Source organism: Drosophila montana, unplaced genomic scaffold (assembly GCF_035044405.1).
Source record: "Drosophila montana isolate Dmon_TW-CO22-7 unplaced genomic scaffold, ASM3504440v1 contig_1624_1, whole genome shotgun sequence".
In the NCBI taxonomy this organism is placed as follows: Eukaryota; Metazoa; Arthropoda; class Insecta; order Diptera; family Drosophilidae; genus Drosophila; species Drosophila montana.
Genome location: NW_026996559.1, coordinates 1,072,295 through 1,089,931, shown reverse-complemented (window position 1 = coordinate 1,089,931; position 17,637 = coordinate 1,072,295). Strand labels below are relative to the sequence as shown.

General features: G+C 42.5%; 3 protein-coding genes across 4 annotated transcripts in view; all 3 read left to right on the top strand.

The window, feature by feature from the left end:
* The first annotated feature begins 108 nt into the window (after positions 1-108).
* fliI (FLII actin remodeling protein) lies at positions 109-4,753 on the top strand. The gene is given in 5 exon segments (XM_064700085.1): positions 109-324; positions 658-1,057; positions 1,060-3,799; positions 4,021-4,171; positions 4,248-4,753. Coding segments are annotated over 5 exon segments (3,756 nt in total). The 5' UTR covers positions 109-270; the 3' UTR covers positions 4,659-4,753.
* Positions 4,754-5,634: 881 nt separating this feature from the next.
* HP5 (Heterochromatin protein 5) lies at positions 5,635-10,784 on the top strand. Of its 2 annotated transcripts, none has more exons than XM_064699726.1 (7): positions 5,635-5,915; positions 6,063-6,308; positions 6,371-6,439; positions 6,498-7,523; positions 7,583-8,380; positions 8,478-8,592; positions 10,142-10,784. In XM_064699726.1, exons 2-6 carry the CDS (start codon positions 6,152-6,154, stop codon positions 8,558-8,560), a joined length of 2,133 nt encoding a protein of 710 aa, XP_064555796.1. In that variant the 5' UTR covers positions 5,635-5,915; positions 6,063-6,151; the 3' UTR covers positions 8,561-8,592; positions 10,142-10,784. The 2 variants fall into 2 exon arrangements, with proteins under 2 accessions (XP_064555796.1, XP_064555795.1); XM_064699725.1 differs by having other exon boundaries at positions 5,636-5,915; positions 10,138-10,784.
* A 1,372-nt stretch (positions 10,785-12,156) lies between these two features.
* Positions 12,157-17,637, top strand: part of LOC135440526 (TWiK family of potassium channels protein 9) — a 31,052-nt gene continuing 25,571 nt past the window's right edge. The window contains exon 1 of the mRNA XM_064699742.1: positions 12,157-12,665. Coding sequence (XP_064555812.1) covers positions 12,438-12,665 — 228 coding nt within the window. The 5' untranslated portion in view covers positions 12,157-12,437. The remainder of the gene's footprint in view (positions 12,666-17,637) is intronic.

The window sequence follows — 17,637 nt, the reverse complement described above, 5'->3', positions numbered from 1 at the left end:
AAATATCGATATGTTTGCTTTGAACCATTGCACGAGCAAGGCAATTGCAATATTTTTAAGTTATCATCGATGTGGTCGACATATCGATACTTTTGCCATCGCTAGAACAGGCACAGGCACATATATTCATTGAAATAGCAATAACAAGAACGGGGCTCGCAGCCGTTTTCGCCGTCCGTCTTCGTGTCCGTGACGTAAAATTGTTAGTTTTATGCTACTCCCCGCACCCACACAAGAAGCAGAAGCAGTAGAGTGCGTAGCATATCCAGGATGAGTGTTTTACCGTTTGTCCGCGGCGTTGATTTTACGAAAAATGATTTCAGCGTAAGTATTGTGTGTTGTTGTTGTTGCTGCTGTGGAGCTAAATGCGGAATGTAAATGTAAATGCTAAATTAAGTGCTGGTCGCTAGCTGCTGGCCACTGCACCTGCACAAGCGGGTCAACCCCAGACTTAGATTAGCGGTTCAGTCATTGCTCCAAATAGGAAAAAAAAGAAAAAAAGTAACCATTCACGGCGAATTTGTCATCAGCAGCGCACAGCTGCTGACGTTGACGTTGACGTCGGCGTCAACGTCGGCGCCGACATTAACTGCGCTGTTAGCGCTTTGTTTACATTGCCCAGCCGCTTACCGTTATAACCACTGCTTGTTGTTGCAGAAAACATTCCCCAGCTCCATGCGGCAAATGTCGCGCGTCCAGTGGCTAACACTAGACCACACACAGCTACAGCAAATACCCGAGGAGCTGGGACATCTTCAGAAGCTCGAACACCTCTCCCTAAACCATAATCATCTGGAAAAGCTCTTTGGCGAGCTAACGGAACTGACGTGCCTGCGCTCCTTAGATTTGCGCCACAATCAGCTGAAGAACAGCGGCATACCCCCAGAGCTGTTCCAGCTGGAGGAGCTTACCACATTGGATCTGTCGCACAACCGGCTGAAGGAGGTGCCCGAGGGTCTGGAGCGTGCGAAGAATCTAATTGTGCTTAACCTGAGCTCCAATCAAATTGAGAGCATACCCACGGCGCTGTTTATACATCTGACGGATCTGCTCTTTCTCATTTATCGCACAATCGCCTAGAGACGCTGCCGCCGCAAACGCGCCGTTTGACCAATTTAAAAACGCTGGACTTGTCCAGCAATCCGCTGGAGCTGTTCCAACTGCGTCAATTGCCCTCGCTGCAGAGCCTCGAGGTGCTCAAAATGAGAAACACACAGCGCACGCTCCTCAACTTTCCCACTAGCATCGACAGCCTTGCCAATCTTGTGGAGCTGGATCTCTCGCACAATGCACTGCCCAAGCTGCCCGACTGCGTCTACAATGTGGCCACGCTGGTCCGCCTCAACCTCAGTGACAATGAGATTAATGAGCTCAGCTCCAGCATGGACCAGTGGCAGCGTCTCGAGTCGCTGATTTTATCACGAAACCAGCTGACTGTCCTGCCCGCCGCCCTCTGCAAGCTGTCGCGGCTACGACGCCTCTTTGTCAACGATAACAAACTTAACTTTGAGGGAATACCGTCGGGCATTGGCAAGCTGGGCGCCCTTGAGTGCTTCTCGGCGGCCAACAATCTGCTCGAGATGGTGCCCGAGGGCCTCTGCAGATGCGGCGCGCTCAAGCAGCTGAACTTGAGCAGCAATCGGCTAATAACACTGCCAGATGCCATACATCTGCTGGAGGGGCTCGATCAGCTGGATCTGCGTGACAATCCGGAGCTGGTGATGCCGCCCAAGCCCAGTGAGGCCAGCAAAGCGACCAGCCTGGAGTTCTACAACATTGACTTCTCGCTGCAGACGCAACTGCGACTGGCTGGGGCCGCTGTGCCGGCCTCGATGCCGGCCGCGCCAACGCCCAAGGATGCGACGGCACGCAAGATACGTTTGCGACGGGGTCCACGTACGGAGGGCCAGGATGGCGGTCAGGATGCGGCCAAGGTGCTAAAGGGTATGAAGGATGTGGCCAAGGACAAAGAGAAGGACGATAGTGATGCGTTGCCAACAGAGTCATTGAAGCCCAAACGTTGGGACGAATCGTTGGAGAAGCCACAGCTGGACTATTCCAAGTTCTTTGAGAAGGAGGATGGCCAGCAGCCGGGCCTAACCATCTGGGAGATCGAGAACTTTCTGCCCAACAAAATCGAGGAGGTGGTGCATGGCAAATTCTACGAGGGTGACTGCTACATTGTCCTTAAGACCAAGTTCGATGAGCTGCACACGCTCAACTGGGAGATTTACTTCTGGATTGGGAACGAGGCGACGCTGGACAAGCGCGCCTGTGCCGCCATTCATGCGGTCAATTTGCGTAATTATCTGGGCGCACGATGTCGCACGATACGCGAGGAGCAGGGCGACGAATCCGATGAATTTCTGGCCCTCTTCGAGACGGAAGTGATTTACATTGAAGGTGGACGCACTGCTACCGGCTTCTATACCATCGAGGAGATGATACACATAACACGGCTCTATCTGGTGCATGCATATGGGGCAAGTATTCATTTAGAGCCAATGGCTGTGGTAGTGCAATCGCTGGATCCGCGGCACGCCTTCGTCCTGGATGTAGGCACACGGATACATATCTGGCTGGGCAAGCGTTCCAAGAACACGCTCAACTCTAAGGCGCGCCTCATGGCCGAGAAGATCAACAAGACGGAGCGCAAGAATAAGTGCGAAATTCTGGTCGATATGCAGGGAGCAGAGAGTCCAGAATTCTGGGAGCCATTCAATATACTGCCGGAGGAAGTGGCCAACCTGCCGCCGCCCGAGGAGCACATCGATGAGAACTATGCGCCAGTACAGCCGCGCCTCTATCAGGTACAGCTGGGCATGGGCTATCTGGAGCTGCCGCAGGTGGAGCTGCCCGAGCAGAAGCTCAGCCATACGCTGCTCAACAGCAAGCACGTCTACATCCTCGACTGCTATACGGATCTGTTTGTCTGGTTTGGCAAGAAGTCGACCCGATTGGTGCGCGCCGCCGCCGTCAAGCTGAGCCGCGAGCTGTTCAACATGCTGGAGCGGCCGGATTGTGCGCTGGTCATGCGCGTCCCGGAGGGTAACGAGATGCAAATCTTTCGCACCAAATTCCCCGGCTGGGATGAGGTGATGGCTGTTGATTTCACACGCACCGCCAAATCGGTGGCTAAAACGGGCGCCAATTTGACGCAATGGGCGCGCCAGCAGGAGACACGCACAGATCTGGCGGCGCTGTTTATGCCACGCCAGAGCGCGATGCCGCTAGCTGAAGCCGAGCAGCTGGAGGAGGAATGGAACTACGATCTCGAGATGATGGAGGCCTTTGTGCTCGAGAACAAGAAGTTTGTCCGCCTGCCCGAAGAGGAGCTCGGACACTTCTATACGGGCGAATGCTATGTCTTCCTTTGCCGCTACTGCATACCTGTCGACGATGTCGATGCTGGCGAAGGTGGCGCCGAGGCGAATGGTGATGATAGCAAATCCTCGCCGCCCGAGGATGAGATCGAGTGTGTTGTCTACTTCTGGCAGGGACGCAATGCCGGCAATATGGGCTGGCTGACCTTTACGTTTACTTTGCAGAAGAAGTTCAAGGCAATGTTCGGCGAGGAGCTGGAGGTCATGCGCATCTTTCAGCAGCAGGAGAACCTCAAGTTCATGTCACACTTCAAGCGCAAGTTCATCATCCATACGGGTAAGCGCAAGGACAAGGCGCTCACTCCCGATGGCAAACCCGCCGTTGAGTTCTTCCATTTGCGCTCCAATGGCGGCGCATTGACCACACGACTCATACAAATCCAGCCGGATGCTGTGCATCTGAACTCGGCATTCTGGTAAGTTTTGAGAACGACCCTTTTTGTATTTTATTTATTATCGTTTATTACCCAGTTCATGGTATAACTGAGATTCATTAGAGCTCTATGTTTAGCTTAGAATGTAACCTATTTGGGTTTTCACCTAATTACCGCTCATGATGGTGGATTTTTCAAAATCATAAACTGTTTTAGGAGCTAATATAATATGATAATATTAATGATCTCTTTCAATCGCCCAGCTATATTCTTCATGTGCCATTCGAAACGGAGGACGAGTCACAGTCGGGCATTGTGTACGTTTGGCTGGGCAGCAAAGCGTTGAACGAGGAGACAAAGCTGGTGCAGGATATAGCCGAACAGATGTTTAACAGTCCCTGGGTGAGCCTGCAGGTGAGTATCAGCTCAATGAATCATTATTCAATATATATATATAGAGTGATTCATTTATAAATTGACAAACCCACAGATACTCAACGAGGGCGACGAGCCGGAAAATTTCTTTTGGGTGGCGCTGGGCGGTCGCAAGCCATACGACACGAATGCTGATTATATGAACTATACGCGACTGTTTCGCTGTTCCAACGAGCGGGGCTATTATACGGTGGCTGAGAAGTGCGCAGACTTCTGTCAGGACGATTTGGCCGATGATGATATTATGATACTCGACAATGGTGAGCACGTCTTTCTTTGGATGGGGCCGCGTTGCAGCGAGGTGGAAGTGAAGCTGGCCTACAAATCGGCCCAGGTCTACATACAGCACATGCGCATTAAGCAGCCAGACCGACCGCGCAAACTGTTCCTCACTATGAAAAACAAGGAGTCGCGACGTTTTACAAAGTGCTTCCATGGCTGGAGCGCGTTCAAGGTGTACATTTAAAAGCCGTGCGGTGCCGTGACAGAGTAGCCGCCGGACATGACAATTTTCGACTGCAATATATATACACACACACAAACACACACATACACACACACACACACACACACTATATATATATATATATATATATATATATATAAATATATATATATAAACACGACATAGAAACGCCAGCAAATGTTTGTACTTTTATAATGTATTTAATTGTTTATTATTATTTTTATTTAGAGCCGTTGTTTATTTTTTTTTTATATATTTCGCCGCCCAATTAATTAATTAACTCACCACTCGCCCCTGTCTACGCAAAGTATTCTTTTATCTATATATGTTTACATAGCTTTTGTATGTACTACTTATATTTTATACATATTTATATGCTGAGCCGGCGAAGTTTTTGTGCTAGTCTTGAAGGTGTTATCCTCAGAAATCGAAATGTAAACGAAACAAATCCAAACAATTGCTAATTGCACAATGTCTTGCTGCCTGCAAAAATTCGCCAACTAATTGTACAAAATCATATTTATTGCAATTAACCAATTATACAATGAAAGTGAATAAAATGCCAATTGAAAACTTATGTTCTTTAAATTAACGCGCCCATCACCTCAATGTACCTTCGATTAGCTGTGGTGGAGGCCGATCAATCCTCCCAGGTCAGCCAGTTAAGCTCGTTTTTACATCAAATCTGGCGATCAAATTGTTCCAGTAGCTTAATATTGTAATCGATAATTGGCGGGAGAAGCAACAGACTGCAGAGAGTGTAATAGTATTGAATTCGTTGAACTTAAAAACAGGAAAATTAAATAATTTATGATGGTATGACAAAAACTATTTAATAACACAATACAATATACATATGTATATTGCCAGTCCGACTGTTGGGAAAAATGTTGTTCTAAGTAAGCTGTGAAACATGTTATCAGACATACATCATCCTTACAGCCATCTGCTTAACTACTCCTAAAGCAAAACTTTAGAGTAATTGTATAAAAATAAAATGATTAACAATTCACAAAAACACAATAAACACAAGATAATTCGCAACTTGCGCTCCGTTTAATTACTAACTGTAATTGTATACCGTATACCCGTATAGCCGAGCTAATTCCGATACATATCGACATCTTTAAATCGATGTATCGATGGTACATTTTACATCACTACACAGCGGCGTCGGTGTCTCTCTGCAATAGAGTAGGAATCCGCGTTTATTTTTTTTTGCCACAATTTTTGTTAGAGAAAATTGTTGCAGCTACGGTAAGTGAATAAAAAAGTTGCATATAAAAGAGACGGAAGAAGCGTATAGACAAGTACGAGCCATATTTCGTTTCGCGTTTTTATTTGCTGTGTATGTTTTTTTTTTTACGCGTGTGGTTTTCGCGCTTCGTTCGCTTGGGGCTGAAGCTTAGGCGGCCCGAGCTAAAGTGTGGCTGAGCTTGTGTTTGTGGATGTGGACGCAACAAGATAGCTAAAAACTATCAATCATAATCGCAATGGATTTGTTCGACTTGGTGCGAGCAGCTCCACCACCGCCGAGCGTACGCGAGGCGACAGCAGCGAAGCCAGAGGCTGAGGCGGGAGCAGACGCAGACCCGAAAGAAAAACCCTCTACGCCGTCGCCATTGCCAATATCGCCCATTTTTAATCCAGGTATGTCCTAATGCGACAATTAAAAAACACTCAGATTGAATCTAAGCACAAATGAATTGCAGAGGTTGAATCCGACACTGAAATTGCACTTCCCCGCTCGCCGGTGCCAGCATCGCCCATTTACAATTTAGGTCAGTTACGAAAAATCTCGAAATGTACGTTAAAAATATAAAATCCAATATATTACAGCTGTGGAGGATGACAAAGCAATAGTGGATGACACTGCTGCTGATGATAATGCCACTTCAAGGCAACCTACGCTTGACAGCGACAACAAAGAGGACGACAACGCCGATCGCGACGGCGATGCTGACGGTGAGGAAGAGGATGATGAGCATCCGCAGCCACAGCCGCCCAAGACGAAGGCGCAACAGAAAATGTTTGCAGATGTGCCAACGACTTCAAAGAATAAAGTTGGCACCTCGGCAGGCATTAGACAATGCTTGGTGCGCATCAAGCGCTTGAACCAGTCAGAGATTGAACGTTTAATCAAACGCAAAGCCAACAAACGCGGCAGACCACGCAAGAGTGCGTCAGATTCCTCAATGCTGGATGATTCTCCGTCGCCACCCAAAAAGCAAAAACCCATTAACAAGGTGCACATCAAGGTACCCTGGATGCAGAACGGTGCTAAGCAACGAGCCACGCAGACAACTTCACGTGCACACACACCGCCGCCAAATCTGAAAAGATCGCTCAAACAGGACAGGCCAAACAGTGTCAGCAAGGCGCTGGTTCAGCGTTATGGCGCTCGCTTCTTTAAATGCGTGGTGAAGTTGAAGCGCCTAACAGGCGCAGACACCTCCACACCAAAGCGCGCAAATCGAAAGTCCAAATCGAAGCTGTCTGTTTCATTTAGTGAAGCTGTCGAGATACTTGGCAGTAAACCGCGCAAATCATCGTCCATTGCGGGTACGCCCAGGCTGCTGTCTAAATTGTGCAATTCAGTGCCAACGCGTTTGCAACGTGTCGATGCCACTGGAAACGTGCTCGAGGACATTGAGCTTAAACACGACTTGGTACTGGGTTCTGCTAGTAGCTCGACCAGTCCAAGCAAGCGGTCTGGGCGCCCGTCCTCTTGCAACGGCGGCCGACGTGCCACTAAGCTCAAGCGACCGGCACTGCGTGTTCCAGTCAACGATTTGGCCAGTCTGCGCATCGATGACAGTCAGGAGGAGGAGGATGTAGATAACGAAGCTGGCGACGAGTATATTGGTAAGTAGAGCATAGTCAAAGATGCCTGATTACTAAACTAAATAAATTTCCTTTTACAGTGCCCAACGAAATGCCCGTCTATCAAACATTGGGCGTGCGTCGCTCTGGCACTCCGACCCCAGTTAAAAGAGTAACAGTAACTACAACAGTGAGTGACGAGGAGGGCACCGAAGGGCCAGAGCAAGAACCAGAGCCAGTGCCAGTGCCAGTGCCAGAAAGTGATGCTGATAAAGCCGCAGCACCAGCTGAGAAACCACAATCTCAAGCTGAGAATGAGGAAACAGCTGAGCAAGAACATGAACAGAAGCAAACGGACCCGGAGCCGCAGCCAAAGGATGATGACCCGAAGCCTGTGGATCCTGTACCGAAACCTGTGGAAAAAGAGGCAGAACCGAAACAGTCGGCAGACGTACTGGAGCAGATACTCTCAAAGGAAAAATCACCTGTGTCGACTGCCCTAGCGGATGATGTGACAACCGATGACATTTTAGAGATTCAAACATCCATTGAGGATGTGCGGGAGCTGCACACACCCCCCTCACGACAGAATACACCACAGCTCCTGCCGCAAACACCTAATCGCAGCGTGCGCTTTGAGTCACCAGAGTCAGACACCAGCTTTAAGTCGGCCCATGAGCAGGAAACCAGCAGTGCAGCACAGAATACTTCCGAAGAGGCGCCAGCGCGGCAAACTAGTGAGTCAGAGACGGTGGACACTGAGTTGACACCGCCTGTTGCAGCGACCACCTTTAATGCCAGTGAGCCAGCCAGCGGCACCAGTAGCATACCGCAACCGCCGTACTCGCCGATCGCTGAAATACCAACTCTAGATGACGATGAACTGGGCCAGCTTGTGGGTGCGTATTGTCAATAATATTATTGTATTTTGTGTTTTGTTTTTGTTTTTTGTGTTGGGTGGGTTTTAATCTTCCATTATTCTCTCAAATTTTCTAGAGCCCGATTTTCAAATAAGCAACAGCCTCCATTCAAACTCCAGAGTCACTATGGAGGATATTCTGACAGTGTTTGAATCTTAGAAAGTCAACTAAATGAACGCGTCACGCAAAAGGTTATTAACAGCGCGCCTTATTGTGTGTCTCGCTCTAAATACTGCTATATGTGTGTGCATGGGCATGTGACTGTGTGTGTGTGTGTGCTCTTCTATTTTGCATGCATCTTTTGCCATCTCTTACAGCATGCAAGTTATCTGATCTCTTCTCACGCTTGCAGTTGATGTTAACGTTCGTGCCTAACATAATTCACATTAACATTTCGAATTACTGTTAGATGAAATTGTCCCATAACATGTCTTATTATGCACGTATTTGGTGTTAACGTTCGTGCCTAACATTTCGAATTAACTGTTAGATGAAATTTTCCCATATTCCGTCTGTAATTATAAATTGTTATAATAGTGAAATTTGTATAATTTAATGTTCTCTGTTTTTATGCTCGGTTCTCGAAATGAAAGGAGTTTATTGAAGAGAAAACGCAGAATGTTGAAACTAGAGGCTTCCCGTATATACTCTACTCAACATTTCCTAGTCACAGTCGCTGGTTTGCGGTAAAAGTGTATTTGAATAAGAACACAATTTCATTTGAGTTCAAATTCGTACTGATTTCATTTCTCAAAATATAATATATAGCAAAACATTTTATCTGATTTCCGGCTTCCTGTTGCATTTTGGTCTCCTACAAGAAACATGATCTGTTATTATTGTTAATAACTTATTTTTACCACTTTCTCTCTTTAGGCTAACGTAACGGAAACATTGTGGATGTGTTCTTATTTATGTTGTTAGTAGTCTTAGGTCAGCCAGCTATTAACTTTGGATTATAATCAAGTAGACTCCTTATGACTGATTTAGTCGGCGAATCGAGCTTCGAGCAGTCGGTTATGCCCGACTGCAAGGTCCTTTTTATTTTTATCACGTTTGCAATCTCTAGTTAATCTAAGTTATATTGAAAATCGGAAACCCAGCACCCAGCGCCAATTTAGACTTAAAGATGCGGATCTAAGGGAGCTTGCGCTAATACCTCCAGCATAAAGGACAGCAACTGCACTTTTTTTCATTTGTTTCTAATTTTTCAACATTGTATAGTTGGTAAATGACCCACATTATTAATTGTTATGCACGCATGTACATCGTTTCGTCTTACTCACGCGCTTGGTGTTACATTTGTACTTAATATAACTTACAATCACATTTAAAAAATATGAGTTGTATATGCTCCGCAATTCATGCCTTTATTAACAGTTTTAACAGCTTAGTGTAATTTCAATGGCTTCTGTTTGTTTTATGTTTAAATCCTTAAAGGTTAAGACTTAATTTATTATAAATTGCACGCATATTTTAACCATGTGTAACGCTCAACAAAATATGTAAAGTCTATAAGATAAATAGACTAACTAACAATGTTAAAATAAATGTCCTGGTTTTTGAAATTGTACTTTAACTTTTGCTTGCATGTTAAGATCTGTTAATCTGCTGTTCGATAAGAACTTAATTTATTGTAATATTTGTTTTTTATTTCTATATTGTGAGTCAATATAAGCATTATTGCATTACTGTGCCTATGCTTATATAACTGATTAGTCTATTCCTTCTGTTAGACAGTTATTCGCCTTGACGTGGATCCTCGGCCGTGGACATTCAAAAGGCTATTTGGATTAGCTCAAGCAACACGACAACAACTAATTTGATTGAGTTATTTTTGTTGTTCTACCACATACAGTTTATTATTTAAATTCTCTATTGTCATACCTACCGTTTGGGTAATATACTCAGAAATGCATTATATGTTGCATAGGTGCATTACATATGGTATAGGTGTGTTGATCGCATGTTTTGCATGTACTTTGTTGTAGAACAGGGTATTGAAAAAAACACGGCTGCTAATTTATTATCAATTTATTATCAACAGCTCTAGTCACGCGAGCGTTTAGTTGACATATGAACTCTAAAGGCCGTGAACGGTTACCATACAGCTATCATAAACTTTAACATTAATGTTTGGAATGCCTAAACACCGTTATGTTAGTTATGCCGATCAAACACACACACACACACACACCACATGTGTTCCATGTGTCGATGTGTATGTGTGTGTATACACATCGACACATGGAACACATTCACACAGAGCAACAAAATTTAAATAGAACATAAACTCAATCTGCTCCATTTGGATTTTTTTTTAAGTAGATGTAAATCTAATTGATGTATTATTAAATAAATAAAGTAAATATGTAAATGGAAATCGGCTCAGTGTTATCTAAAAAGTACAATCCACGCGATATTTGCATTTATTCCGCTTAATCTACTCAACTCTTCCAAATGATGCTCCAAGTTGGAAGCTACACCAAACGACTCCGCAGACTCGTTAGTCTGGTGTCTAACTTCAATTCTATTTACAGAAGCTATCCACAGTAATTCTTGGTTATAGGATGTCTTATAATTTAATTCCTAATCGGTTTATATCATGCTATTTTCTTTCCACATCTATTCCGCAAGTCCGAAAAACTGTTGCGCTGTTAACGGTTTCAACCACTGTCTAGCCTTAACATTCGGCTCATAAACCTAAGTCCCAAGTCTTGTTTTCTTTTTCCAATTTTAATGGAATCAATTCTAGTTGAAGCTCTTAATAATATTATAGCTCCGAATCTTGGTCTTTACCCTTTTTTAACGAATCAATTCTATTTTTAGTTCATCATAACATTGTATATCCAAATTACTACATATATGGTATTAAAACTTCCTCTCAATTGAAATTCCTTGAGTTAGCTTTCGATTTTGTTTTTTCTTATGAGCAGTTAATGTGCATTCTATACATTCAAATTCCGAATTCATGCAGCTGTTAGCTTTGATTTATATATTTCGTTTTATATTCTCAGAATACGTTTTAATGTTAATTCAGAAAAACTTAAATTATGTTATTTAACATAAAAACGGGTGGTTATAGTGACGCTTGAGTTGATATACAAAATTTTAATACTTTATGATATAGGTTTTTGTCCAAATATTTGAAGCGATCTAAATTGAATTTAAAATTGATAATTGATAAGTTTTTTTCTGGGACAATATATTTTACTGTCTACCAGATAATGTTGTTCGACTTTTTAGACGAATATGGCCTTATCAACTAGCCGTTTGATTATGATCAAGCATAAACTTTATGGAGTAAAAATATGAAAAAGGACTACAAAAATGGTTTTCCCGATTATTAGTAAGTAGGAAATAAATTTACCAATCGAGAATTAAAAAATGTAAACTTTAGAACATATTGGATTAGAAATCGTTCCAGTTTCGACAATGTTATGGGAATTGGTAGACTGCGTAAAGCATTTAACTAAGGCAATCGGGAAATACATATTAAACCATTTCATTTTAGCAACAGTTAAGAGATGCCACTTTATACTCATTTTTAAGTTGGTTCAATTAAGCTATGTATATATTCTGATTCAAACATTCCGAGCATAGGCAATTAGGAAATAAGTAATTTTACCATACTGTAACGTTTAACAGTATTGTGAATATGCCAAAGTTCTGTTAGACTCAAAATGGCGCTGTTATTGCAAACAATTCTGTTAAACGGCTAAGGCTGTCGCTGCCGCTGCCGTTGCCGTTGCTCATACGCCTCGTTGGCCGTCGTCGAGTGCGGTTGCTTTTGGTTTCCTTTGGCTGTTCGCTGCTTCGGGTGTCAATTCGCGACGGTACGTTTTACTTGGCGCGTATTTAAATTGCGTGCGAGCTGCTAGTGAAATTAATTGGGATTAAATTAAAAATCATTGGGATTTACTGCAATGGTTCGAGGCAGTTTAAGCGGCGGGCGCTGGTCGCCAGTTAATTGATGGGACCACTGCCAAATCAGAAAGTGCAATTTGTAAATATTAACAACACGTAGTGCAAAGCGATGCCCGCCAAGGCCAGATCGCCCAACGACTACGACCCGCAGGATGAGGCCAACACTGAGCTGCTCGAGAAGCTCAAGCATTTGGATCGCCGTGCGGAGGCTGTCGAGAACGGCGGCGGCATTTGTAGTCGCAGCTCCGCCTGCTGGCAGTCGCTCAAATGGAAGTCAGCTTTGAATCACATCGGATTGCTTGTCTCGCTGTCCATCTATTGCGGTGTGGGCGGATTGGTAAGCTAACTAATTTGACAACACATGAAACGCGCCTCGCTCGTTCGCTCGCATCATGCAAACAAGCAAAGTCACAAGCAAACAAACAAACAAACAAACAAACAAATCATTTGCATATTTTAAAAAAAATTTGAAATAGTTGAAATTTACAATAACAACAACAACTTGTTCTGGAACTGGGCGTTAAATTTTTGTTTGCCTGTGCGCAGAGAACAACACACAGATTTATTGCTGAGAAAATACTAAAAATTAGCTCATAATTAAGACATAAAACTATTCTGTGCATTATTTAAGTGCCGACCGTAACTGCCACGCCCACGCCAATTGCCGTCTCTCTGTTCGAACGCCGACGCAATATACGCGCCCAATTGCTATACATTTCATATTCATCTCCAGTCGGACTGGGCTGGATGCGCTGCATCATTGCCCACATTGACCGCAGCCACAACCATAGCCCGACATGTCTGTGTGTGTGTGTGTGTGAGTGTCTGTGTTTGGGTGTGCAAGCATTTAGACAAGTTTAAATAGTTTTTGTCTAAACATTTACATTTTGGCCAATGACGTCGTCATTTATTGGTCTCCCCTCAATTGGCCAATAATGAAGTCAATATCCATCCATGACTGCATCGCCAACGACGCCGCCGGCACCAAGTGCAGCCACTCTCATTAGCAGCACTAATTGTCGGCATCCGGCTTTCGCACCACGAGCCAAGTGACATATGACCAATTGTCGTGTCCCTGTCACATTTGTTATCCGCTACCAATTTTCTGAGCCTGAGCCCACTAAACACAAAGATCCCAGCCAAGAGTGGGCCAGCTGCTTGGGCTCTTCTTTATGTTTACTTCTTAACTTTCTCTTGTAGAGTATAGCCACATTTAGCTTTGAGGAGTCCACCTTACTACACACACACACAAGTAAATATACATATATAAAAGTATATATATAAATACATATTATATATTTAATAGTGATTTGTGTTTACATTCCTGAGATAGTCGAAAAACTACACACACGGCACAAAATATATTATTATGCCGAAAAATAACAAATCTACATGAATGAAAATACATATAGTATGCATGTAGATTCCATTGATTAGATGAAAAACTTAAGAACCTTGTTGAAAATTTAAAATAAGCTGAATAATGTCAATTTTCTATAACAGCTTTTTAATCATTGTATTAGATACTCACGCAACTTAATGGCAAGTGCTATGAAAGCATATAAAAAACACAATTTCAAATGGCTCTGACTTCATTTATAGGTTAACAGAGCAACTGGCTGTGCCCAGTTTCCTATCAGGATTATAGCCCAATAATAAAATCGTCGAAGTCTTTGCCAAATTAAGCTTTAAGTTTTAGCCTATCAGAAAATAAACCTATTTTATACCCTGAACCCATTTAAGTGGGTAAAAACGGTAAACAATCTGAGTGCAAATCTTTGCTATAGGCAGAAGAAAGCATTTCCGACAACCTAAAGTATTCTTGATCGAGCTGAGTCGATTACCGCCTGTCTGGGAACGCAGCGAGGGGTTAGACTGCAAGAAGCATGAACACGTCTCAAATTAATTATCACAAAAATCTTAAAAAATAAGTTTGAAGCCGATTGGTTGGTAAACAATAAAGTTGTACCCAATCATTTCCGGAAATTTCACAAGCGTTGATACACGTTTTTATATATTTCTTAAGTATATCCTTAAATATAAGTTTGATATGGCTGAGGGTTAAAATTCGCCTCAAAAATCGTTGTCTCCAATTATTTTTGCCTAAATATTCTCCGACATGGAGCTTCAACTCAAAAATTGCAACCACCATTTCCACTTTGTTCCCCAATTCCACGAAGGAACTGTGGAGTTCCTGAAAAGCGTGAATCACTCAAAACTCAAATGAAAGGATGCTAAAGAAAAAGTTGTATACAAACAGTCAAGACCAACGTTTTTAAGCATAGATATATTAAATTTGAAATCAATATCTATAAAATATATAAATTTTATGGTTTTTGTTTTTAGGTTCTGTTGGTAAACGACATTAAATGAGCCAAAATAATGATAATAAGATCGCGGTGTTTCGAGCTTTGAAAACCCTTTTTTTGTTGATCTTCTAGATTTGCAATAATAATTCAACAAACAGTTCAAACTTGTTTTATTTTCTCGGGACATAACATGACATACACATCCACATCCACACTACGGCACTAGGTGCTTAATTAGGGGAATATGTGACAACTTTCAGCAATACGCACTTTGACCCACTTTTTTTTAAATCTAAAGAAGCTAGATACCTCGAATAGATATATGACCACACCGCTTGGGGAAAGATAAATCTATATGTATATTTCACAGTCTTAGAGCTAAAGTTACAAATTGGGTAAAAATATTCTGGCCACGCCCACTGCGAATCAAGTTTATTAAATTACGGAACTTACCGGTTTTAAAATATTTGTTTGCTACTCTTCACATTGAAAATGGTTAAAGAGGGTATAATGTATTTGTGCAAATGTATGTAACAGGCAGAAGGAAGCATCTCCGACCATAAAGTACATATATTCTTGATCAGCATCAATAGCCGAGTCTATTTAGCCATGTCCGTCTGTCTGTCTGTCTGTCTGTCCGTCTGTCCGTATGTCTGAACGCAAGGATCCAGAACCTATAAGAGCTAGAGACTGAAATTTTAGCTGTTGGTCCTCCTAGTCCCCGCGTAGATCGAGTTTGTTTCGATAACTTGCCCCGTTGCCAAGAAATCGATATCGAAATCCTGTTTTTTGGCAATTTGGGCAATTTCGGTAAATAATATGAGCTAAAGTCACCAAACTTGACATGTAGCTTATAGAGTCGTATATATATATCAAGTATCTTTCATTTTATACCTATCGCCTGCTGGAAGAAGAGGGTTCAGGGTATCCCCTAGTCGGGAGCTCCCGACTATAACCTCTATTTGTTCCTTTTTGCCAAGCGGAGCCCAGAGTTGGCCCATTTATGCATTTGATGTACACCTAACTCCGCTTAACGGAGCCCCCCATTGGGACTGAAAAAGTTGGTCCTTAATTGAAATGCCGTAAAACGAGTCCACAATTTGCATACATTTGTATGGGTGAAATTTAAATTGGGTCCGAGCTCATGAAAAAATAATGTATAACGAATTTTTGAAAATCAAAACTATTTATTTCATATTTAAATATAAAAACAAAAGAAACTTTCAATGAAATTGTGCTATTATTTATGAATGTTTTCAGCAAATAACCCTAAATAATAAAGATTTTGACTTTAGAAAATTTCTAATGTTGGACGTTTAGCTTTAGCTTGAAGATCCTTTAAAATTCGTTTATATGAAGGGAACGCGAATGAATCACGTTGGATTTCAACCATTTCATTGAGGGCCATTTGAATAGCATTTATAAATTATATATGGATTCCTCTAGCACGTTTTCAGCTTCTGCTACTCAATATCATTGGTGCTTTACAAGTTTTTATACCGACGGCGGTTGCCATGTCTACGATATCCTTTTGGACTTTTTTGCGCTCATCAATTTCCTGCTGCAATTTCTGATGCACTAATGAGGCAGGCCTTCAATTGAAGCCGTGTGTGTCGTTGTATGAACCATGAACTGGAAACATTTTGGTGCTATTAAATTTTCAATCAACAAAACGGTCTACATTTTTACTAAAAAAAAACATCAAGAACTGGAAAATTTACAAATTTAAATTAAAATATATTTATTTCTAACATAAACATTCCTAAAAGTTGTTCATTGAGAAACCGTCAGAACTACTTAGGTTATATATAAATATGAATAAAATATGGTACTTATAGCTAAGACATAAAAATTTGGAATTTCTTCATATCCAATTTATGCATATCTTTGATTTTAAATGCACATTTATTTGTATTTTAATTACATTCCAAATTTAAGTGCATATTTTGATGGATTTCAATTTGGAAAATAGTTGTCTTTAAATTGCTCAAAATAGCCAAAAATTTAATATTTTCCTTGTGTAAATACAAATAGTTGTTAATTGCACTCGGGTTAAAATATGCGTCAGAATTTATTGTTTATTTTGTCTGAGTTCGAGTTCAGTTTTCAGCAACAAATCATTTACTGCCGATTAACCGAAACATGGATTCATTTATCATTTGACTTTTAATTTGTTGGCAATTAAATTGCTGGCATGCCACTTTTTCGACCATTCAGTGCCTGATTCATGGGCAAGCATTCAAACTGAACCTTTAGCCAGCCATTTGACCAAGTCGCGCATAGTCAATACCTTATGCTGCCTAGCGCTTCGAATTTGATCAGTGAGCAATTGCCATGAATTAATCATAGAGAAAAGCCTACACACAGAGAGAGAGAGAGGAAGAGAGAGAGAGAGAGGGAGAGAGAGAGAGAGGGAGGCCCGCCACCCACAGCAGATGTTGGCCAATTACGCGCACTTTGATGCCAAATTGATCATCAAATTGTTGAAAATTTGAATTTCAATAAGAATACGAATTGTGAGCATTTGTTTTATGTTTCGCTGCCTTTTGATTTGGGCTATCGTCGTCCGAGTACATAATGAACTGGCTGAGACAGGCCAAGTACCAAAAATAAAATGTGGCCTCATCATCTACTCCAGCAACAGCAACAGACGGCAGCCGAGGTCGAGGGCAGCTGAGGTGTTTTTGTTTCTCGGTGCGTATGCGTAATCTTTGGCAAGCCAGCGAAGCAGAAGACATATCGACGCTGCACTCACAGGGCTCCAGCTGTGCTGCTGCTGCTCGCATGGCAACAGTTGCAACAACCTCTTGTTCTTCTGCTTCTCTGCCTGCAGAGCATTCATTTTGCATTCACTTAAGGTTAATCCTGCAGCTTGTGGCAGTCGCCACGTTTGGCATAAGCTTGCATTCTGTTGCCAGTCTCGCTTACCAAATGAAACGGAAGTGAATGCCACACAGATACATGACCGCATACACACGCACACAAGCGCACATAATATAG